At 44.2% G+C, this 25,354-nt stretch overlaps 1 protein-coding gene across 3 annotated transcripts in view; it reads left to right on the plus strand.

Annotated features, from left to right (window-relative positions):
* Window positions 1-18,100: 18,100 nt before the first annotated feature.
* The window catches only part of TIAM2 (TIAM Rac1 associated GEF 2), a 131,323-nt gene continuing 124,069 nt past the window's right edge, over window positions 18,101-25,354 (plus strand). For all 3 annotated transcript variants that reach the window (XM_054558358.2, XM_054558352.2, XM_054558355.2), the window contains exons 1-2: window positions 18,101-18,199; window positions 19,820-21,019. In XM_054558358.2, coding sequence (XP_054414333.2) covers window positions 19,826-21,019 — 1,194 coding nt within the window. In that variant the 5' untranslated portion in view covers window positions 18,101-18,199; window positions 19,820-19,825. The remainder of the gene's footprint in view (window positions 18,200-19,819; window positions 21,020-25,354) is intronic.

Here is a 25,354-nt window from a genome sequence, read left to right on the forward strand (position 1 = left end):
GATTTAAAAAAATATGGGCTGTGAAGAACAAGTTCTATTTGGACATTTTTTAAAGGAATAATTCACATCTTTTTTTTTTGAAATTAAGTGTGCCTTCTACATGAAGGTAATAACAGCTTTACTAGAAGGGCTAGAAAAAAGATAAAGGTATGGAATAGAAAGAAATAGCAGCAGTATTAAAGACAGTAAAAAGTAATAATAATGGTAGTAGCTAAACCTGAATGTCTGACTGTTGAATTCTATTAACAGGGTGGAATGTCTTTTTATTACTCAGTTCTACTTAAAACAGGCTTACAAATATCAGGAGGCTTCAACATCAGGTCTCAGGAAACATATTGAACACTCATTTTTCAGGTCTTTATAGTCCATAGTATTGTAGAGATAGAACATTAGAGCTGAAAATGGACCTTAGGCAGTTTTTCAAAGGAGACAATTGAAGAACCACAGAACTGAAGTGACTTGTCCAAAGCCACATAGATGGTTAGTTATCCAGCTGGAAGGAAATTCCAGGTATCCTGTTAGTCTTTTTCTTACTCTACCTGTTCCTGAATTGAGGAAACTTTGGCACATCCTGATGTATCTTAGATAATTGATAGAGACTTGTGTATGCATACACATGTGTGCAAATATATACAGACAAATGCACAGACTTTTTTTTTTTTTAAGACAGAGTCTCACTCTGTTACCCAGGCTGGAGTACAGTGGTGTAATCTCGGCTCACTGCAACCTCCACCTCTGGGTTCAAGGGACTCTCCTGCCTCAGCCTCCCTAGTAGCTGGGATTACAGGCACCTGCCACTACGCCCGGCTAATTTTTTTTGTATTTTTAGTAGAGACGGGGTTTCACCATGTTGGCCAGGCTGGTCTTGAACTCCTGACCTCAAGTGATCCACCCGCCTTGAACTCCCAAAGTGTTAGGATTACAGGCATGAGCCACCACGCCCAGCCTACATGCACATACATTTCCTTTCCTCCCTTTGTCCATCCTTCTTCCTCTCCTCTTTCTTTTCTTTCTTTTTTTTTTTTTTGGTTCTTTCTTTCATCTATTTACTTGTTTACCAAACGTGTTTGGTAACCTGTCTGTTGGTTTGGTTTACCTGTCTGTTTAAAGCTCTAGTAGAGAAAAGGGCTTTTGCTTTTCCCATAGCCTAGTCAAATTCAAAGCTGTACATTCAATCTGTGACCATCAGCTCTCTGACTGTTGCCAGAGAGAATTTTAGGTGCACACATGTTACCCTAACCTATGTGATAAGACAGGTTTGATTAGACTTCATCTGTCAGTCTCTTCCTGTTTCAGTCTTAGATTGGTTTTCTTTGGTTTATAGTCACATTCCAATAGAAGACTGGTTAGGTTTTGTTACTTCTGTGCCTTACAAAAAAGAAGCCCTGGAAGGGAACAGAAACACAGCAGATGAGGCCTGGCTTTAGTGCCAAGGTGATGTAAGGCACTTTTGGAAAAGTAAACTTTACACAAAAAGTGATAGGCCAAGTTATCATTTACACTTAAGGAAAGGGATGCAGTGGGCTCCACAGATAATGTCGGGATGAAGTTGATTCAGGGTGTTCCTAGGACTTGAATAAAGGTTAAAAAATCCTGGGTATTGTTCAAGCACTGGAAAGTGAGAATAATCCTTATCCTGCCTTTGTACTTGACCCTGACCCATCTCTGTAGTCGCAGAATTGCTAGAGTCGGATTTCTAAAATGGAGATGTGAGGAAGGGCTAAGGAGAGACAGAGTTTGCAAGCTTTTAACGACAAAAGCTAGAATCCATATGATTAAAGGCAATGAGAAGAAACCAAGTGGAGAGAATAAAGATAGGCTTGTTTTCAAGTTGCCGTTGACCACCCCTGGAAGGTGGAAAAAGGCATCTTAAAGACAAGTGAAAGGAAGCTTTATACACAGACACAGTAGTGAACCGAGGAAACTCGTGACATTAGGAGGCACTGGAGAGTAAAGTGCTTCATGGAAAGTGTCCATATATTCTTGGAATACGAATACACACACACACACACACACACACACTCCATTGAAAATTGATAGGATGATCACAAATGTATCCAAGCAGCCAGACAAGCTAACTATAAAACAACAACAATAACAAGACCCCTGAAATAACAGGAAACTAACAATAACCATCACTTACCTTTTTAAAAAATGTCACAGTGGGAAAAAAATAGAAATTACAAGACAACACAGTGACATGCAGGTAATCAAGGAGTTTCTCACTGGAGCTTTTGTATCCTGATGCCCTACTGCATGCATGTGATGTTGGTACCTCTCAAACGTTTCTGAAGTTTCTGTGATAGGAGGGGCAGTTGCTCTAGAGCCACCTCCTCTTGTGCGTGCAATTCCTCTCCCTTTGACCCATTCTAGGACATTTTAGGAATGGCCCCTCTCTCTGCACCACATCACATTTTCCCTTTAATTCTCATTGCGTGCTGGAATTTTTCCTGAAGATACACACATAGACAACAAATGAAGCTCTTTTGATCCCTCTGTCCTTCCCGCTAGCAACTGATTCCTCTCTGCTCCCCCTTTATAGTAAACCTCTTTGAATGAGCTGTCTCTGTTCACTCCCTTCAGTTTCATTGACCTCATCCTCAAACTCAGTCCAGTCCGTCTTTCTCCACCCCATTCTGCCCTTGTTCTGTTCACAGGGACCTGCATAATGCCAGATCTACTAAATGCAGTGCTTGTTCTGGGTTTTTGTTATTTGAACCAGAAACATATGACATGGTTGCTCAATCTTCTCCCTGAAATCCTTTTCCCGATTGGCTTTAGATGCCACATACTCTCTTGGTTTCTTTTTTTTTTTTTTGAGATGGAGTTTTGCTCTTGATGCCCGGGCTGGATTGCAATGGTGTGATCTTGGCTCATCGCAACCCTCCACCTCCCAGGTTCCAGCGATTCTCCTGCCTCAGCCTCCCGAGTAGCTGGGATTACAGGCGCCCGCCACCACGCCCGGCTAATTTTGTATTTTCAGTAGAGATGGGGTTTCACCATGTTGGCCAGGCTGGTCTCGAACTCCTGACCTCAGGTGATCTGCCCGCCCCGGCCTCCAAAAGTGCTGGGATTACAGGTATGAGCCACCGTGCCAGGTCTCTTGGTTCCTCTTAATGCAGTTCACCAACTGCCCCTTCTGTCTCCTCTATGGGCTTCTCCTCATTTCCTTGACCTCTTAATGTCAAGGTGCCCCAGGACCTCCTTGGACCCCATGTCTTTCCTTTGTTTACTTATGGAGAACCCACCCAGTTTGTGTTTTAAATATCATCTTTGTGTGGGTGAGCAGCCCACTTGTCTCCTGAACTCCAGACTGGTATTACCACTTAAGTATCCAGTGGACACCTCAAACCCAGCTTGTCCAAAACTGAACTCCTTATCTTGCCCCCGGAAACCTGCTCTGCTCTGCCATCTGCATTCTCCCTGGCTTTAATGGAACAGTGTGGAGTCGTCCTTGGTGTCAGTCACGCTTACTTCCACCTGCCCTCGAGTCCCGCTGGCTCTCCCTTCAGCCCTCCAGAACTTCAGCTGTGTCCGGAGGCAGCCTCCTCCCCTACCACCCCCCTCCCTTACCACCCCCACCCAAGCTGGGGCGCATCGCCTCTCCCCTGCATCGTTCTGGTAGCCTAGCAGGTCCCCTTGCTGCTTCCACTGTGTCGCTGACAATCCACATCCACACAACGGTCACACAGATCCTTTTAAAATGTCCCACGATGAGCCTTCTCTATCACACCCTCTAATTATGACGTTTTTTCTCAATGTGAAAGCCAAAGTCCTTAAACTGTCCCTCAAGGCTGCCTTCACTGGCTCTGCGGCCCCTCTCCGACCTCTCCTGCGCTTCTTCCCCTCGCTTGCTTTGCTGCGGCCATGCTGGCCCCTGCCTCTCCGGCACTTGCACTTTCTGTTGCCCCTGCCCACGGTGTCCTTTCCCCGGAACTCACTTGGTGTCTCCTCCTTGCAAGTCTCCGCTGAAGTGTCACCATTCAGAGAGGCTTCCTCGCCTTTTAAAAATCGCAGCATCCTCCCCCATTTCCTTCTTTACTATTTTGTCAAAGTGCTTATCACCTCCTAAAAGAAAATTTATTTTCCGGCCGGGCGTGGTGGCTCACGCCTATAATCTTAGCACTTTGGGAGGCCGAGGCCGGCAGATCACTTGAGGTCAGGAGTTCGAGACCAGCCTGGCCAACACCGCGAAACCCCATCTCTACTTAAAAAAATACAAAAATTAGCTGGGCGTTATGGTGGACTCCTGTAGTCCCAGCTACTTGGGAGGCTGCGGCAGGAGAATCGCATGAACCCAGGAGGTGGAGGTTGTAGTGAGCCGAGGTCATACCGCTGCACTCCAGCCTGGGCAACAAAGTAAGGCTCTGTCTTAAAAAAATTTATTTCATTGTTTATTGTTCATCTCTCTCTACTTTAGTATAAGCTCCATGAGAGCTTTAAGTATAAGCTTAAGTATAAGTTTAGTATAAGCTCCATGAGAGCTACTAAACCCCGTTGGACGGGGGTCTGTTCTGTTTATTGCTGTATCCCCAGGGCTTAGAACAGTGTCTAGCAAAGAGTTGTTATTCAGTAAACATTTATTGCCTTAATCAGTGAAAATGTATCCTCCCTGGGAAGCCTGATGATGTAGCAGAAGCAGCCTAATGTAAATGCTAAATATCGTTGAACTCCTATACTTTATCTTAAAAATGTAAATTTTATACTTTACTTCTATATATATATATTTTACTTCTATATATATATATATATATATATATATATTTTTTTTTTTTTTTTTGAAATGGAGTCTTGCTGTGTCACCCAGGCTGGAGTGCAGTGGTACCTTCTTGGCTCACTGCAACCTCTGCCTCCCAGGTTCAAGTGATTCTTGTGCCTCAGGCTCCTGAGTAGCTGGGATTACAGGTGTGTGCCACCACACCCAGGTATTATTTGTATTTTTTTGTAGAGATGGGGTTTCACTGTGTTGGTCAGGCTGGTCTCAAACTCCTAATCTCAAGTGATCCACCTGCCTCAGCCTCCCAAAGTGTTGGGATTACAGGCGTGAGCCACCGTGCCCTGCCATGATACATATTTCTTTATTATGGATATAATATTTAAATTACTTAGCATTAAATGAAATCAGAGCTTCAGGAAGATGCCCCTTGGTTATTCTGTGGCCTTGAGTGTCTCCTCTGCTCTCCCTTTGTCTTGGTGGCCATGCCCCACCCCATAGCCATTGGGAGGCATACTCTAAGTTATAATTATTATTGAAGACAATTACCATGAAGCTTAAAGTATCAAGAAAACAAAGTTCTCATTTGTGTAATGTTCTTTGTAAGGCAGTAGACTGGGATAACTAAATTTTAACCGTAAAGCTCCTTGGTTAACTTAAAAGTTTAGTTTTTCATTTTATTCTTACCTCTTCATCCCCAGCCACGGAAACCTTTGTTACCTGGAGAAAAAAAAATACCCTTAGGGAAGGATGTTTAAGATGTTTGATTTGTGAAAGGGGCATAGATTGATCAGAACCACAACCACTCTTTATTTAATTTTAATTTTAATTTTTTTGAGATGGAGTCTCGCTCTGTCACGCAGGCTGGAGTGCAGTGGCGTGTTCTCATCTCACTACAACCTCCGCCTTCCAGGTTCACGCAATTCTCCTGTCTCAGCCTCCCAAGTAGCTGGGACTATAGGTGCCCGCCACCAGGCCTGGCTAATTTTTGTATTTTTAGTAGAGACAGGGTTTCACCATGTTGGCCAGGCTGGTCTCAAACTCCTGACCTCAGGTAATCCACCTGCCTCGGCCTCCCAAGTTGCTGGGATTACAGGCGCGAGCCACCATGCCTGGCCAAACCACTCTTTTGAAAGGGAATCCTGAAAGTTAAATTGTACTAAAAAAAAAAAAAAAAAAAAAAAAGGAATAATTTCAGATTAAGAAGTACAAAATAATTTAAAATTATTATTTTATTTTTTAAAGAGACAACATCTTACTATATTGCCCAGGCTGGTCTCAAACTCCTGGGCTCAAGGGATCCTCCCGTCTTGGCCTCCCAAAGTCCTCCGAATACAGGCATGAGCCACTGCATTAAAATGGCCTGGTGTGGTGGCTCGCACTTATAATCCCAGCGCTTTGGGAGGCCAGGGCAGGAGGCTTCAACTCCTTGAGCCCAGGAGTTGAAAATCAGCCTGGGCAACATAGTGAGACCCTGTCTTTACAAACAATAAAATAAAAAAATTAGCAGGCATGGTGCTGCAAGCCTATAGTCCCAGCTACTTGGGAGGCTGAGACAGGAGGATCACTTGAGCCCCGGCATTTGAGGTTACAGTGAGCCGTGATCACACCACTGTACTCCAGCCTGCGTGATAGAGCAAGACCCTGGCAATCAGTTGATCAATCAATCAATTTTTAAAAATGATCGAAAATATCCAGTTTGATTCCTACCTTTGCCTCTTAGTGATCTTTGCCAAATTATTTATTCCCTGGAGGCTGAAGTTATTTTCTGTAAAACAGGGATGATTATGCAACCTATGAGGATTCTTGTGCCTGGGGTATCCCAGCACACAGCGGCAGTAAGAACGGATTGGTCAGGCGTGGTGGCTCACGCCTGTTATCTATGGGAGGCCAAGGTGGGCGGGTCACCTGAGATCAGGAGTTTGAGACCAGCCTGGCCAACATGGTGAAACCCTATCTCTACTAAAAATACAAAAATTAGCTGGATGTGGCGGTGTGTGCCTGCAATCCCAGAGGCTGAGGCCTGAGAATTGCTTGAACCTGGCAGGCAGAGGTTGCAGTGAGCTGACATCGCACCAGTGCACTCCAGCCTGGGTGACAGAGAGAGACTGCCATCTCAGAAAAAAAGAATGGATTAGGCCCTTCCCCCTCCATCCATGTTTCATCTACTTTGGATATGAAAAAATGTTAAATTTCTATAAATTAGCAAATTTAAACCATACCAACTAGTATATATATATTGTTTTTTTCCTGAAAGTTTCTATAAAGTTGTTAGCTAAAATCTTACCAGGTTTGTTGTGAATACTCATATGGATTAAGGAAAATTTCAGCAATGATTGGTTAATTTACCTGCAACCCTCAGGGACAATCTACATTGTAGCATTAAGACATACATTTCTAAAAATGACTCTCAAACAAGTAGAATAGTTACACATTTTATGAAGGTAGGGAAAGCACCCATTTAGATGAGGGGAAAAAATGTGTGGTTTAAGCCCCGTTCATTTTTTAACTTAAATGAAACAGTGCATAATGAAGAAATGTTTTGCCAAGAATAACTTGGTACAATGACCGTGGTAGATTTTGGTTACAGAATGTGATTGAGGTTTAGGAGAACGGTATCTGCTTCTGATTTACTGAAGCTCGGGCCTTTTACATCCACGCAGGTTTCCATAGTCAGCGAGAAGCTGTGTGGTTGCAGTCTGAGATTCCAGCGCATGATTCTGTTTAAGTTTTGCTGTAAACCTTGGGGAGTGCTTACCCAGGCCTAAGCTTGCTCTTTGTGGAGTGGCTCAAGCTCAGAAAGGTTAAAAACGAGAGGTTATTTAAAAGTCACACCCGCAAGTTTCAATCTCATGTTTATAAAAGTTATAAAAGAGGGCCATTTAAAAGACATGCTAACAGCTTTAGGTCTTTTGAATCTTTGGTCTGATAGTCACCAGAACAGGACCACGAAGTTTACAGAGGCCAGGATGTTGGACAAGTTTTAGCTGAGACTTGAAGTAGACGGGGGAGAAAGGGCAGAGTGGGACTGAACATTTGGTATATTAAAAAAAAAAAATACATGCTTCAAAGAGCCGTGGTGAGAATGTGAAAAATGCATTTGAATAATTTCTAAAAGAAAAATAAGGAAAATATTTTGTCATATCCAGGATTATTTTATTTTAGACAATATTGATTCTGTAATTTAAAAAATTAAAAAACAAGATTTTTATTGGGCAGACCCTGAGCTAGAATAGGTTCAGAGAAGCTTCTTGATTTTGTAATTTTGCTTGAAAGTGTGTGTGTGTTTAAATTCCCTGAAATATTTTCAGTTTCTGCAATGGCTCACGTATAGCCGGGCCACTGAATTTACTTGACATTCCAAAAACATACCAGTAATATTTGTGGGATTGCTGGTTTCACCATCTCTCTCATAAACTTAATGCTGTTAAAGTTGTCATATTCTCTCTCTTCCCCCTGCAGTCGGAGTCATACTTTGTCGCCCAGGCTGGAATGCAGTGGCGCTATCTCGGCTTGCTTGCTGCAACCTCCGCCTCCTGGGCTCAAGCAATTCTCCTGTCTCAGCCTCCTGAGTAGCTGGAACTACAGTCATTTGCCACCATGCCTGGCTAATTTTTGTATTTGTAGTAAAGATGGGGTTTCACCATGTTGATCGGGCTGGTGTCGAACTCCTGACCTCAGGTGATCCACCCACCTCAGCCTTCCAAAGTGCTGGGATTACTCGTGCCTGGCCTTTCATATTCTCTCTTACTGATTCTCCAAATGTTTCAGGGTTTATAATCTCTCTCCCTCCAGGCACTCGCTGATGAGCTCCTTTGGGAAGGGATGGTGTCATCTCTCACACTTCTGTCCCTCATGGTGTCCAGCACAGTGCTCCGTATATAGGAGAGTCTCCAAACATTCATGTCGAATTGTTGAGTGGAACTTTAAAATTTCACTTCATTTCCCCAAGTTTCTGCCAATACTTTGAACATTTTCTTCCTGGGCCAACACTGCCTTCCACACTGACGTTGAGCTGTTGGCTACTGTGGACTCCTTTCCCAAAGGGTGTTCCAAAGTGTCCTGAGGTTGATGGTCGTGCCGCGGTGTTTCTGGGAACAGTGGGTGGGGGAGGGTGTAAGGGGATGGGCAGGGGCCTGTCCAAGGTTCCCTTAGCTTCCCCTCCCTCAGCCTGCCTTTTCCCTCTTACCTTCTCCTCTCTCCAAACTTTGTCCCTGACCCTGGTGCTTGGGACCTGCACCCGCTTCACACCTTTCCCTGAAGGAGCTGGGGTCTTTCTCCATGTATTCTGTTGTGGATTCGGTCCTTCAGGGATCCAGCAAGTGGTTATGGAGCACCGTGTCTTTGCACAAGCCATTTTCTGTTCCCTGGAGTTCCTTTCTTTCCTTTCCTTTATTTTTCTTTTTTCTTTTTCTTTTCTTTTTTTGAGACGGAGTCTTGCTCTGTTGCCCGGGATGGAGTGCAGTGGCGTGATCTCGACTCACAACCTTGCCTCCTGGATTCAAGTGATTCTCCTGTCTCAGCCTCCCGAGTAGCTGGAATTACAGGCGCCCGGCACCACACCCAGCTAATTTTTGTATTTTTTTTAATGGGGAAGGGGTTTCACCATGTTGGCCAGGCTGGTCTCAAACTCCTGACCGCAGGTGATCCCCCTGCCTTGGCCTCTCAGTGTGTTGCGATTACAGGCATGAGCTACCGCGTGCGGCTTCTCTTTCCTTTCTTCATCTAATGGAACCCTACTCATCCTTCAAGACCCACTTGTTGGGTTATCTTCCTTATTGGGTTGTTCCTAACTTTCCTACGAAGAAGTTGAATGTCCAGTGAATGTGGTTTTTTTTTTTAAATTTGTGCAGTGCAAAAGGATGAAGCCCATGGGCCTAATCTGTGGTGTCCAGATTGCACATTAATGATGGGCCATCTTTAAAAAAAAAAAAAATCTGGTACTTACTGTCTCTATCTGAAGTGTTTGCCTTGGACAATGACTTCCCTTCCCTTCCCTTCCATTCCTTTCCCTTTCCCTTTCCCTTTTTTTTTTTTTTTTTACGGAGTCTCGCTCTGTTGCTCAGGCTGGAGTGCAGTGGCGCGATCTCGGCTCACTACAACCTCCACCTCCTGGGTTTAAGAGATTCTTCCTGCCCCAGCCTCCCGAGTAGCTGGGATTACAGGTGCCTGCCACCACGCCCGGCTAATTTTTGTATTTTTAGTAGAGACAGGGTTTTGCCGTGTTGGCCAGGCTGGTCTCAGATTCCTGACCGCATGTGATTCACCGGCCTCGGCCTCCCAAAGTGCTGGGATTACAGGCATGAGCCACTGCACCTGGCCCTGATTTTGCTTTTCTTTTCTTTTTTTTTTTTTTTTTGAGCGAGAGTCTCTTCGTCACTCAGGCTGGAGTGCAGTGGCGCAATCTCCACTCACTGTAACCTCCGCCTCCGGGGTTCAAGTGATTCTCATGCCTCAGCCTCCTGAATAGCTGGGATTACAGGTGTAAGCCACCATGACCAGCTAATTTTTGTATTTTTGGTAGAGGTGGGTATTACCATCTTGGCCAGGCTGGTCTCAAACTCCTGTCCTCCAGTGATCTGCCTGCCTTGGCCTTCCAAAATGTTGGGATTACAGGCGTGAGCCACCGCGTCCAGCCAACAATGACTTTTCGAATGTTTTGGGACTCGTCAGAGCTTGGCTCTCCTTGGATTTTCTTAGAGTGGATGTACCATTCTGGCAAAACTACCTCTTGTGGTTTTATAAGTCAGTTTTTAAAACATTTCTTTTTTAATCATGACTCAAGAAGATATAATTTTACTTCACAACCCAGTATATGGACAAACACACAAGCACACACAAGAATTTAGTTTCATGAAACAAATTTTACTCTTACTGGGATTCACTCGTCTATTTTTCCGTTCTGCTATTCTCTTTTCTGCTCTATTTTGTTCTCTTCTATTCATTTAAAAATACTGGTATCAATTCATCGAATGGATTTCATGACCCAACAATGGGCCACGACCCACGGCTTGATCAGCCTTCTGTAAGCCATGCTGCAGATGTTGGGATGTTTTCTAAAACAGGTGTGAGTGCCGCGATCCTCCTTGTGATAAATTGACTTACTAAGGTGATGAACTGGACAAAAAGCTGAGCTATTGTCTCTGTGGAATTTATGACTTTCCCCCTTGTTGAATACCAGCCATGCTTGTCAGCCGAGATCCTGCTCGGAGGGCATTCCTTGCTGCAAATGGGTCTATCCATTCATCTGTTAATATGCATTTGGAAGGAGTCCTGCTGAATTCAAAGACGACCAGTGAGGCCCAACAATGGAAGCTTAGCTTCTGAGGCCCTTCACAGCAGCTTGCTTTCTGCTCACTTTATTTGTAAGGATTACTCTTCCTAAGCATTATTCCTATGGAGACCAGATGTTCCTTTTGCCTGCCTCTTTATATAAATTGGGTTCAAGTCTTCTTGTGATTAGAAATGAGCTCCTTCAAGTCTTGGTATTCAATTCATGCATTCTGAGTGTAGTTCATTGACTCAGGATGAGAGAAACAGATTCTGGCAGTATTTACAGAGTTTATTAGTAAGTTTGGATCCCTGGTAGAGTTGAATGCTTTTGTTTTAGATTTTTAGGCACATTTGTCCTGAGTTTTAATATTTTCAGTGATAGAGACAATAATAAAACTTCAGGGCAGGATTTCTCAGCTTTGGAACTATTGACATATTAGGCCAGATAATTAATTATTTGTTGTGGTGAACTGTCCTGTATGTTGTATGGGGTTCAGTAGTATCCCCCTAGCCTTAACCCACTAGGTGACAGTAGCAGACCCCAGTTGTGACAACCAAAAATATTCCCAGACATGCCAAATGTCCCTTGGGGGCAAAATCGCCGTAGTTGAGAATGACTGCTTTAAGGTTGTACCAGTTCAATGCGCATTCAGGTTATTTTCTTACATTTTCTAACGTGAGTATCTACTAATGAGAGTGTATGGCTTGTGTCACTGGTTTTCTTTACATTTGATAGACTGCTTGCAAATTAGGTAGTATTATATGCTGTAATAATTTGGGGGAATTGATTAAAATGAAATGCTAAAACCTAGAAGATTCTAAATTTATCTATATCTATATATAATATTTAATTTAATAATAGGTAATGAAAGATCTGAAATGACAGTTTTAATAAGATCTAATATCATAATATACAAAATCAGACTTAAAACTAAAATTTAATAATACTTTGTGTTGCATTATTGAATAATGAGTAGGTAATGACAGACCTGAAACAGCAGTTATAATGAGATCTGATATCATAACATACAAAATTAGACTTATAACTACAAATTAATAATAGTACTCTGTTGCATTTCACAGTATTTTAGGTGGTTTCACATATATTTCTACACTTGATTCTCAGTCTGTGAGGTAGTAGGGCAGATATTTTTATCCTCAAGTTGCAAATGAGGAAAAAGAAATTCAGAAAGCTTGAGCAGTTTGCCCAAAGTCTCACATGCTGTTTGAGAGACAGAAGCAGGGCTTAACCCGAGTTCGCTGACACAAACCAGACTAGAATTTACGGAGACTCCTCTCGTTAGTGGTTAAAGCTGTCCCCGACCCTCCCCAAATAAAGAAAACCAAGTAGATATTGTTATGGTTAGTGATGGTTAGCCCTTTTGTTATCTGGCTCTTGTCCCTATCTGAAGTATTTGCCTGGGACTAGGATGAGGGTCCTAGTTTAGTATAAAAATCTCTCTGGAGCGACGTGAAGCCTGTTGGTATCTCCTGGTAGTAGCACTTGTGCTTCCTCTCACAGTCTCGGCCAGCTGTAGATCTGCTTTTTTGCAGTGGCTCCATTCTGTTCGCTCTCCCCGATCCAGCCCCCACCCTCCTATCAGGCCTCAGAGGCTCAGCACCATCTGCCCACCCGGAGGGTTTCCTCCTATTCCCCTTCAGTTGCTCCATCTGGGCAGCCAGCTCAGGGCCTCAGTCCAGAGACAAAGCAGAGGCGGACGATTCTAGTTTTCTTTGCTATAAATGCCACACTACATGGAACTAGAGAATTTGGGAATCTGACTCATCCAATCAAGCCCAGGCTAAAGGCAAATGAAGAAAAGGTAAATCTCGAATTTCCTCCTGAAAGCTATTTTTCCCTGGGACTCAGTAGATGACAGTGGCTGTTGGGATTGTGATGGCATACTTAGGACATTCCTCCACATTGCTGCACACTTCTGGTGTGGTTATTGATCACACTTTTAAAAAAGAAAAACTTCCACTCTTTGTCATTTTAGCTTGAAAAGCTACAGAGCATACTCATGTGAATGGGGATTGGGGAGGGAATACGGAATGGGAGGTAGGATTTTGGGGACTGGGAGGGAATGCAGAATGGGAGGTAGGATTTTGGGGATTGGGAGGGAATGGAGAATGGAAGGTAGGATTTTTTTTTTGTTTTAGGTCCACGTCATTGTGATAAATTTTTTAAAATTCCAATATTTAATTGTCCCGAAAATAAAAAATAATTATAAAAAAGTTTGTACACAGCATAAATGTTTGCTAAGTATACACACTCTTGGTGCCACATTATTCCAGAGTGACTTCACTTAAATTATGTCTCTACCAGCCCTGGGCCTCGCCACACATTGTTATACTTCATACCTCTTCCCACAGGTTAGGATACCTTCACAGGGGTTGCTGCGGGTGACTGTACCTATACATCCTTTTGCTATTTGTAAACACCAGGCCCTTTAAAGTACTCTTTTTTTTTTTTTTTTTGAAGAGTTTACATGAATGAAATCTGTTGTTTTTTAAATTTTTTTCAGCCCCCTTTCTATTAACTAAAATACTTTTTAAACTTGAATATCATAAAATTCCTTTAGTAAAGGAGTCAGGGGGCCAGAGGTTACTGAACATTTGCCTTAAATATTCCCTTGCTTCCAGACAAAAATCATAGCTGAAGCATGACAGATAAATATCTGTTCAATTTGTCAAACTCCTCAGGGACAATAATTACTTAGCTTCCCTCAGGGAGTATCCTTCCTGTCAATAAATTTCTCATAAATATTGGATACATTCTTCCTCCTACTGTTTAAGGCTGTTTTTTTTTTTTTCTTCTTCCAGGATTGACCCAACATTGCACATTTGGTCAGCATTATGCATATGGGAAAATGCACATTGTTCTATATTTCTGTCACTCCCTTTTTGCTTTTCTCTGTCTTAATTATGGAAATGTATCCTCGTGAGTTGATACACCAGTCTTTCTGTCATACCTGGTAAGGATTCCCGCCCTTGGTCTGGGGTCCGCATCAACTGTGTAGCACATGAATTGCTGTCATTTGGTCCCACAGGTGTCATTGAGTGCTTATGTGAGCCTCCAGGTGCTAGGCCTTGAGTGCACAGCATCCAGTAGAGGATGGGGGTCTCCTATGTTTTTAGAAATATCCCATGAAATAAAAAAATGTAGCTATTTAATTGCAAAAGTAGTAAGATGAGCTTAGGTTCTAACCTGCCGCTGGGGCAGAAACTTCCACCTGGGAGCGATTCTGCGGCTTTGAATTCTGGCCTCTTTGTGTGTCCGTGAGCAGCTGACACAGTCGGCCACTCAATTGCAGTTTTGTCCACTGGTTTTGGTGAGCTCAGGGCCTGTGCAGTGTGTGCTGTAGCTCGGGAAGGCTGACAAAGAGAGGTGGTTGAGGAGTGAGCGGCCGGGAGCCTTTCGCCTCCAGTGTCATTCCTGGACCTTGGTCTTTACGAAAGGAAACAAATGAAGGCTCACTCTGATCCACTCACTGTGACAGTCTGAGTGGCAGCAGCCAGGAGCTTCTCTGGCGATTTGTAGTTCTCTCAGTTAAAAAATAAAAGGGTAGCTAAGACAGAGCAACAGCTCAGGCTTTGAACTTTATTTATTTATTATTATCATCATCATTTTTGAGACAGAGTTGACAGTCTTGCTGTGTCTGTCGCCCAGGCTGGAGTCCAGTGGCTTGATCTCAGCTCACTGCAACCTCTGCCTCCCGATTGAAACAATTCTCCCACCTCAGCCTCCCAGGTAGCTGGGATTACAGGTGTGTGCTACCACACTTGGCTAATTTTTTTGTAGTTTTAGTAGAGATGGAGTTTCACCATTTTGGCCAGGCTGGTCTCGAACTCCTGGGCTCAAGTGCTCCATCTGCCTCGGCTTCCCAAAGTGCTGGGATTACAGGCTTGAGCCACCATGCCCAGCCAGGTTTTGAACTTTTTTTTTTTCTTTTGAGACTGAGTTTTGCTCTTGTTGCCCAGGCTGGAGTGCAATGGTGCAATCTTGGCTCACCACAACCTCTGCCTCTGGCGTTTAAGCGATTCTCTTGCCTCAGCCTCCTGAGTAGCTGGGATTACAGGAATACGCCACTATGCCTGGCTAATTTTATATTTTTTAGTAGAGACAGGGTTTCTCCATGTTGATCAGGCTGGTCTCGAACTCCTGACCTCAGGTGATCCACCCTGCCTCGGCCTCCCAAAGTGCTGGGATTACAGGCGTGAGCCACCACACCCAGCTGGTTTTGGACTTTTAAAAGGTGGGGTTCTTGTGGTCCAGCCCCATGTGTGAGATGGGGCCAGGTTCTAGTGGCATGTCTAGCAGTTGCTATCCCCTTTTTAGATGTGTGGCACAGCTGCCTACTAAAATGTAGGGTACTGGCAGCATAGCAGGCACCTTCTCAGTCGTCAGTAATTAGAGGCTGAGCTATTGGATTTCCTGCCAATGGCCAAGTGGAAAATCTATTTGATTTTTTTTTTTTTTTAATTTAAAATGTATCTGCGTGGATAGACTCAGGCAGGAGATTTGTCTTTGTCTTTGTTAGAGGAACCTAGCTCCAGGGTCTTGCTTCTCCTCCCACTAACTGTAAAAGTCACCACTGAGGCCGGGTGCAGTGCCTGATGCCTGTAATCCCAGCACTTTGGGAGGCCGAGGCGGGTGGATCACCTGAGAGTTCGAGACCAGCCTGGCTAACATGGTGAAACCCCATCTCTACTAAAAATACAAAAATTAGCTGGGTGTGGTGGCAGGCACCTGTAATCCCAGATGCTCAGGAGGCTGAGGCAGGGGAATCACTTGAACCCGGGAGGCACAGGTTGCAGTGAGTCGAGATTGTACCGCTGCACTCCAGCCTGGGTAACAGAGTGAGACTCTGTCTCAAAAAAAAAAAAAAAAAAAAAAAAAAAAAGTTGCCATTGAACCCTCCTAAGAAGATATACAATAGCCAATAAACACATGAAAAAGATGGCTCAATATCACTTATCATTAGAGAAATGCAAATGAAACCCATAATGAGATACCGCCTATGTCCATTAGGATGACTACTGTCAAAAAACAGAAAATAACAAGCGTGGTTGAGGATGTGGAGGAATTGGAGCTCTGCTGCACTGTTGGTGAGCACGTAAAATGCTGCAGCTGTTGTGGAAAACAGTATGGCGGTTCCGTAAAGAATTAAAAATAGGGCTGGGCGCGGTGGCTCACGCCTGTTATCCCAGCACTTTGGGAGACCGAGGTGGGTGGATCACTTGAGGCCGGAAGTTCGAGACCAGCCTGGCCAACACGGTGAAGCCCTGTCTACTAAAAATAGAAAAATTATCTGGTGTAATGGTGCGCGCCTGTAACTACAGCTACTCGAGAGGCTGAGGCAGGGGAATCACTTGGACCTGGGAGGCGGAGGTTGCAGTGAGCCGAGATTGTGCCACTGCACTCCAGCCTGGATGACAGAGCAAGACTGTCTCCAAAAAAAAGAAAAAAGAATTAAAAATAGAATAAACTAAATGGTGTGCTTATGACAATAAATAGTTTATTTTCTAAAAATAAAATAAAAATAGAATAACCTAATGCTATTGCATTTCCACTTCTGGGTATATAGCCTAAAGAATTGAAAGCAGGGTCTGGAAGAGCTAGTTAAACACCCATGGTCATAGCAGCATTATTCATAATAGCCAAGAGGTGGAAGCAACCCAAGTGTCTCTCTATGGGATGAATGAATAAACAAAATGTGGCATGCACATGTAATAGAATGCTATTCAGCCTTAACAAGGAAGGAAATTCTGACACCTGCTACCACGTGGATGAAACTTGAGGGCATTATACTAAGTGAAATAAACCAGTTGCAAAAAGACAAATACTTTCACTTATATGCGGTATCTAGAGTCCTCAAATTCATAGAGAGAGAAAGTAGAATGACGGTTGCCAGGGGCTGTGGGACTGGGGAGTTGCTGTTTAATGGGTGCAGAGTTTCTGTTCTGCAAGATGGAAAGAGTTCTGAAGATGGATGTCAGTGACGGTTGTACAACAGTGTACTTACTGCTGCCCTGTACATTTAAAAATGGGTAAGATGGGCCAGGCGCGGTGGCTCATGCCTGTAATCCCAGCACTTTGGGAGGCTGAGGTGGGCAGATCACCTGAGGTCGGGACTTCGAGACTAGTTTGACCAACATGGAGAAACTCTGTCTCTACTAAAAATACAAAATTAGCTGGGCGTGGTGGCTCATGCCTGTAATCCCAGCTACTTGGGAGGCTGAGGCAGGAGAATCGCTTGAACCCAGGAGGTGGAGGTTGTGATGAGCCGAGATTGTGCCACTGCACTCCCGCCTGGGCAAGAAGAATGAAACTCTTGTCTCAAATAAATAAATAAATAAATAAAGAGTAAGATGGAAAATGTTATGTTATCCATGTTTGACCACAATTACAAATAAACATTTTTTTTAAAAAAAAAAAGAACAAAAAGTCACTATTAAGCCCTCACCCCTCTGCTTCCCGTGTCTGTGGCTTTGTGTCCAGCAGTGAGCACGGCCAGAGGGGAGCCTCCCCATCTTAGCCAGCCCTCCTCCCTTTCAGAAGCCCTGCCTTATCCCTCAGAGGGAGACCTCTTGCCCCTGCTAACATGTGCTTGAGAAAGCTTTTAATCTCGTTTATGGGGTCAACCTCTACAAGCTAAGTTATTTTAACCAAGGACTATTCACTGTGATGTTACATTTTGGGCTTTGTTTTTACTGCTTGGTCAAATAGAGAACAAGGGCCACCTCTCGTCACGCCAGCCCGATGCTCCTGCAGCCCTGTGAGACTGAGAGTTGTTTTCCTGGTCGTGGTGACAGATGAGCCACGCATGACTCACTGGAGCGGTCTCCCCTGAAACAAAGGCATGCATTTGACTGCAGACTGGGTGTCGAGTTGGTGGCCTTTGCAAGACTGGGTGGGCAGTTCTGGCTTCAGATGACTCTGATGAATCACACGGTTCACAGACATTTCATTTATTACCTTAACGGTGACCCTGGACACCAGTTGTTTCTTCATATAATTTGCGTTAAAGCTTCCTTTTGACTTTGTGGGAGCTTGGAGCAAAACGCTTCACAGAGTTTTCTTGCGTTTCTGTTTTTCAGGCTCACTTCATGGACTCACTTTGCATGCTTGTTAAATGTGCTGTGTTGCTTCCACGACCATGTAAAGCCTACTGACCACTAACCTCCCTCAGAGCAGAAACTAGACTTCAGGTAAACCCAACCCTTGTGCCTCGGGGGTCACGTCAAGTTGCATGACTGTGATTAAGGTAATAAGTAAAGGTTTAATTATTTGGGCTAGTAATTTTAGTTTTAAAATATTTGATAATTACCACCAAAGAAAAGTCAATCCATTTAACTTCTGTTTTGTGGCAACACATTCTTAGATATAAAAGAATTAAAAATAAAAAGCCTACTAAATATATCTGGAGACCTCACCAGAAGAGCATCACCTCCAACTGACCTAAAATAGTGATATACTGGTTTAAGTGAGAAACTAGCTGGGCATGGTGGCATGTGCCTGTAGTTCCAGCTACTTGGGAGGCTGAGGCAGGAGAATCCCTTGAGCCCAGGGGTTTGAAACCAGCCTGGGCAACATAGCAAGATCCCACCTCAAAAAAATTATTTCAGAATCAAAAGAGATGGTTTCTTCTTTCCTCCCTTCCTCCCTCCCTCCCTCTCCCCCTTTTCACTTTGAATTTGGCTTAACTAATAGAATCCTTGAGCAAACTGGGGTTTTTACAAGGAAGTAAGAGTCTAACATTAAATTTTTCTGATGCCCTTATTCTAAGTCAGCTTCATACTTATTTCTCTCATTGTATTCTAAAGTGAAGACAACTGAAGTCTTTAGAAAAACTCTAGAGATTAGTTTTATTAAAATGTTTTTCTTTCCCAAATGAGAGCTCTTATTTTTTCCCCCATTTTTCATCTCAGCCTCATTTTTGAGGACTTCCAGGCCTTTTTCTTTTGTGATATTCCTAGAGCCCCAACAGAGCCTGGTATCTGGTGTTATAAAAATGTGGTAGTTTTTGAGCAAAAATCTCTCAAAATACTATGGAGAGATGTTAGCTCTACCAGTAGTTTATGTATAATGAAAATGTATCTCTCTGCTCACTGAGATCTATGTGTTTAGACTGACAGAATAAAGATACTTGCCCTAATTTTTCTCTTCAAGAATCATTAGTTTGGTCAGGTGTGGTGGCTCACACCTGTGATGCTAGCACTTTGGGAGGCCGAGGCAAGAGGATCTCTTGAGCCCAGGAGTTTAAGACCAGCCTGGAGCAACAGAGCGAGACACCATATCTTTAAAAAAAGAAAAAAAAAAAGCCCAAGCTTGAGAGTGGTAGGACGTGCCTATAGTCCCAGCTACTTGGGAAGCTCAGGCAGGAGGATCACTTGAGCCTAGGAAGTCGAGGCTGCAGTGAGCTGTGACTGCAGCACTGCACTCCAGCCTGGATGGTAACAGTGAGACCCTGTCTGAAAAAAAAAAGCAAAAAAAAAAGTCATTCAAAGTCTCCCAACACCAAGCCTGAAGCAGATCTTTCTCATAAGCTGATTTTTATGCCTGTTCAGCTTCTAAATTAATATTGTATAATGAATAATGTCTTTAAAATAACTGGCAGACAGGTGTGCAGTGCTGTCTGTCTAGCTAACGAGTAGCCTTGCAAAATAAGGAGAGCCTGTTCTACTGACTGACTCTTGTCCCTACTCCTCTGAGTCCTTCCAGGCACTGAAGTTGCTGTGTAATATGCAGGGCATTCTTTTTAGAAAGTTCTGTCATAATGGAATGTAATTTAGGCCACGGTCTTACTGATGCAACTGTTCTTAATTTAGGTTAAAATGGGCAACTCCGAGAGTCAATACACCCTTCAAGGATCTAAAAATCATAGCAATACTATTACTGGTGCTAAGCAAATTCCTTGCTCCCTGAAAATACGTGGCATTCATGCAAAAGAGGAAAAGTCGTTGCGTGGATGGGGTCACGGAAGCAGCGGAGCAGGTTACAAGTCCAGGTCCCTGGCCCGAAGCTGCCTTTCTCACTTTAAGAGTAACCAGCCTTACGCATCGAGACTCGGTGGCCCCACATGCAAGGTCTCCAGAGGTGTTGCCTACTCCACGCACAGGAAAAATGCCCCAGGGAAGGATTTCCAGGGCATCAGTGCTGCTTTCTCAACTGAGAACGGCTTCCTCTCTGTTGGCCACGAGCTGGCAGATAACCACATCACCTCCAGAGACTGCAACGGACACCTTCTCAACTGCTACGGGAGGAATGAGAGCATTGCCTCCACCCCACCGGGCGAAGACCGCAAGAGCCCCAGAGTGCTCATCAAAACGCTGGGGAAGCTGGATGGGTGTTTAAGGGTCGAGTTCCACAATGGTGGCAACCCCAGCAAAGTGCCTGCAGAGGACTCCAGTGAGCCGGTGCAGCTGCTGAGGTACTCACCTACCTTAGCATCGGAAACCTCCCCTGTGCCTGAAGCCAGGAGGGGTTCCAGCGCTGATTCCCTGCCCAGCCATCGCCCCTCTCCCACGGACTCTCGCCTGCGGTCCAGCAAAGGCAGCTCCCTGAGTTCTGAGTCATCCTGGTATGACTCCCCTTGGGGCAATGCTGGAGAGCTGAGCGAGGCTGAGGGCTCCTTCCTGGCCCCTGGCATGCCTGACCCCAGCCTCCATACCAGCTTGCCACCTGGTGATGCCGAAAAGCCTTTCAACCAAAGCTCTTCCCTCTCCTCGCTCCGGGAACTGTACAAAGATGCCAACCTGGGGAGCCTCTCCCCCTCAGGTATCCGCCTTTCTGATGAATACATAGGCACGCACGCCAGCCTGAGCAACCGCGTCTCTTTTGCCTCCGACATTGATGTGCCCTCCAGGGTGGCACACAGGGACCCCGTCCAGTACAGTTCCTTCACTCTCCCCTGTCGGAAGCCCAAAGCCTTAGTTGAGGACACCGCGAAGAAGGACTCCCTCAAAGCCAGGATGCGACGGATCAGTGACTGGACGGGAAGCCTCTCGAGGAAGAAAAGGAAACTCCAGGTGAGCGTATCTTAGAGCAGAGGGAAGGGTCCCCACAGTTTCCCCACCTGGAGAAGGGGAAGGTTAGTAGAAGCCCATAGAGTGTTGTTGGGGTGCTTAAATGATCTGGCAAAAGTGAAGAGTTCAGTGGGAAGCCTGGCTCATCTCATTTTCAGGTGTGGGTTTGTTTTCTCTTTTGTTTCAGATATTTTCACTTTTAGCCCACAACTTTAATCTTCCCGTGTCTTAGTCAGCTTGGGCTGCAAACAAAATACCACGGACTTGGTTTAATCAACAGACATCTATTTCTTATAATTCTGGAGGCTGGAAGTCAGAGGTCAGAGTGCCAGTGTGATGGGAGGGCTCTCTTCCTGGCTGCAGACGGCCGCCTTCTTGCTGTGTCCTCACATGGCAGAGAGAGCAGGAGGTCTAGGCTCTTTTCCTCTTCTTATAAGGACCCTAATCCCATCATGGGGACTCTGCCCTCATGACCCCCTCTAAACCAATTACCTCTCAACAATGTCAGTTAAATACCATCCACTGGTTGTTAAGGCCTCAACATGGGTTTTGGGAAAGAGGGAAACAAATATTCAGTCAATAGCATTCTGGTTCTGTGCATGTCCCTGCACTCTTCCATGCACTCCACAGGCCTAATCTTAAGACTTGGCCATAGCCAGTGCGGCAGCTCATGCCTGTCATCCCAGCACTTGGGGATGCCAAAGCGGACAGATCACTTGAGGCCAGGAGTTTGAGACCAGCCTGGCCAACATGGCAAAACCCTGTCTCTACCCAAAATACAAAAATTAGCCTGGCATGGTGGTGGGTGCCTGTAATCCCAGCTACTCAGGAGGCTGAGGCAGGAGAACTGCTTCAACCTGGGAGCGGAGGTCGCAGGGAGCTGAGATCACACCTGCGCAACAAAGAGAGACTGTCTTAATTTTTTTTTTTTTTTTTTAAGTACAGAGTTGGAGAGAATTCCTGAAAGAATTGGTTATCTGAGAATTTTACTAGACCTCATTCTTACAGTCCAAACAAAACAGATGAGATTATCATAATTTTTGGTTGAATAGGCTTGTTGAACTTGGTATTACTCTGATGAAATTAAAATTTCTATGCTTAAGTTGGTACATCCAAAAAAAAAAGTTGATGATATATCTACATGTGTAATCTTTTTTTTTTTTTTTTTTTTTTTTTTGAAACAGAGTATCGCTCTGTTGCCCAGGCTGGAGTGCAGTGGTGCGATCTTGGCTCACTGCAACCTCTGCCTCCTGTGTCCAAGCGATTCTGCTGCCTCAGCCTCCGGAGGAGCTGGTATTACAGGTGTGCACCACCATGCCTGGCTAATTTTTGTGTTTTGGTAGAGATGGGGTTTCACCATGTTGGCCAAGCTGGTCTGGAACTCCTGACCTCAGGTGATCCACCTGCCTCGGCCTCCCAATGTGCTGGGATTACAAGCGTGAGCCACCACATCCGGCCTATATGTGTAATCTTAACCTCCTCATGGAGATAGCTAATGGCATCCTGAAAATATCTTGTACCTAAGTGCATGTAATAGAAAAATATATATACTGATAAAACTGATAAAATAAGAATGATGAATATACTTCTATATCATGGCATGTAAAGTTTTACTGGGGGAGCAAAGTGGCTTTTCCACCAGGAAGAAAAGTGATAGTTTGCCTTTTTAGGTAACTAGTGGCAATTGCTAGATTTTCAGTTTGTTGTTGTTTTGTTATTTGTTTTTATTTTGGATTATTTATATAAGGGAGAAGCTTCTTTTTAAATTACTCTGCATAAGTCATGGAGTTGAAGGGAATTTGTGTGGGCAGTTAGTCTCTAGCAGAATTGCATCCTAGATAGACATAAAATTATAAAATTATATAGAGATTTAGCGGTGGAAAATAATATAACTTTTTTGAGTAGATTGCTTCAGATTTATGAAGTTTGACTTTCGTTACTTCCTTGTGATGTATAGCATGTCTGCCTCCACCACCCCCTCCTGTGCTGGGCTTCGGTTCTCCCTCCTCTTCCTTCACACAGAGATGAAGAACAGACGATCAGCATCCTGTTTTCAGGACCTCTTCATATCCCTGAATATATTGTAGTAATTTATATAGTGATTTTACTCCTGGATTATCACTTTTTCAGACTAAACCACGTAATAGTAGAGATTTCCTTGACTTTTTTCTCTCAGCTCCCATTTCCTAAACAACTGATCCCCGCTGAGCAGAATGGGAGACGCAGCTTCTGCTTACTCGAGGGCTGCAGTCCCAGCTGGACAACGTCCACGCCTTTTTGATTCAAGTGTTATGGTGCCCACCTGTGTTCAGCTGTCATCCACTGTATCCCCTAATTGGTGGTGGCATCGAGCCAATGATTCTGCATCTCTTATGTGCACTGAGTGTGTTGCTCATCTGTGTATGTGGCCTGGCTGACACGCGGCTCTAGTGAGCTGCATTCAGTGTCAGTTCCCACTCGGTTCAGATGTAGACCAGTGGCTGCTGTGTGTGAATCATTCTATCACGGGCAAGTATCCCTCCTTGCCTCTCCTGTCAAGTGACCCTCCTTGCCTCTCCGACCCACGGGAACTGGGTCTCCTTCAATTCTGCATTGTCCAAAAACTTAACTCTGAATTGTGTGCCTGTAGAGTTAAAAACAAACCGGTTAGGGCCGGGTGTGGTGGCTCACGCCTGTCATCCCAGCATTTTGGGAGGCTGAGGCAGGCGGATCACTGGAGGTCAGGAGTTTGAGACCAACCTGGCCAACTTGGCGAAATCCCATCTTTAATGAAAATCAGCTGGGCATGCTGGCATGTGCCTGTTAGTGCCACTACTTGGGAGGCAGAGGCAGGAGAGTCGCTTGAACCTGGGAGGTGGAGGTTGCAGTGAGCTGAGATCACGCCAGTGCACTCCAGCCTGGACAACAGAGTGAGACTCCATCTCAACAACAACAACAACAATAACAACAAAAACTGGTTAGAATCAAAGAATTAGAATTTTATCATTTATTTTATTTATTTTGTTTATTTTTTGAGACGGAGTCTTGCTCTGTTGAAAAAAAGTATCTTAGCAAATTGTAAGCATAGAATATAGTATTATTAACTGTAGTCACCATTATTTACCTTAGAGCTCCAGAACTCATTCCTCCTGCAAAACTGAAGCTTTGTACCCTTTGAGCAACATCTTCCCATTTCCCTCTCTTGTCCCTGGCAACCACCATTGTACTCTCTGCTTCAATGAGTTGGACTATTTCAGATTCCACGTATAAGTGGAATCTTGCAGTGCATGTCTTTCTGTAGAGTGACATCTTTTGAGTTTTTACTCTTTTTTTTTTTTTGAGATGGAGTCTCGCTCTTTTTGCCCAGGCTGTAGTGCAATGGCGCCATGTCGGCTCACTCAAGCAATTCTCCTGCCTCAGTGTCCTGAGTAGCTGATCCGGATTATGGGCGTGTGCCACCACGCCCAGCTGATTTTGTATTTTTGGTAGAGATGGGGTTTCTCCATGTTGGTCAGGCTGGTCTCGAACTCCCCACCTCAGGTGATCCACCCTCCTCGGCCTCCCAAAGTGCTGGGATAACAGGCATGAGCCACCTGACTTGAGTTTTTACTCTTGAGTCTTTACTTATCTCCACTCTACTGTACTGCCCTAGTCATCAAGTTACATTAGCCCTTGTTTCTGATTATTCAATTTGGTGGAAGTGAAGTCATTTGTATGGAAATGGAAATCATATGATTTGTGTATATATACATATAGCAGGCACCTTAGTTTCATCCGCATAACAGATGATTAAGAATTCTAGCCGAACCTATTTAAAGACATTCTATATTTTTTAAAGGCTCTTTTTTATTAGCCTGAAAATTAGTGACTGGCTATTAGGATTCTAGATAAAAAGATTTAGAAATTTATTAGAGACTGGGAGAGTTCATACCTATGTATAAGAATAAGTTATAAATGCTAAAATGCATTCCCCCCACCCCACCCCCCATTTCTGAAAAAGGAAAATCCTTGCTTTGCTATGGTTGAACATTTAAAAGTTGGCACTGTAACTTGAGAAGCAGTGTCAAGAGTGCGTGTAGGTCACGCTTAACTTTGGGACTTCTGTGCCTTTCTCTGGCAGAGTTGGGCTTGTTTTGAAGCGTTCCATCATGGCCCTCGCAGGGTATCAGAGGTAATTCCAGTGTTTTTGGGTGATGAGTCAGAGGGACATATTTATAACTGAGATAATGTTAATACTAGCTAGATGAGAAGTGTTTCTTCACCTTTTAGGAGTTTTTTGTTTTGTTTTGTGTTTCTTTTGAGACAGAGTCTTGCTCTGTCGCCCAGGCTGGAGTGCAGTGGCATGATCTCTACTCATTG

The sequence above is a fragment of the Pongo abelii genome, chromosome 5, assembly GCF_028885655.2.
Source record: "Pongo abelii isolate AG06213 chromosome 5, NHGRI_mPonAbe1-v2.0_pri, whole genome shotgun sequence".
Lineage (NCBI taxonomy): Eukaryota > Metazoa > Chordata > Mammalia > Primates > Hominidae > Pongo > Pongo abelii.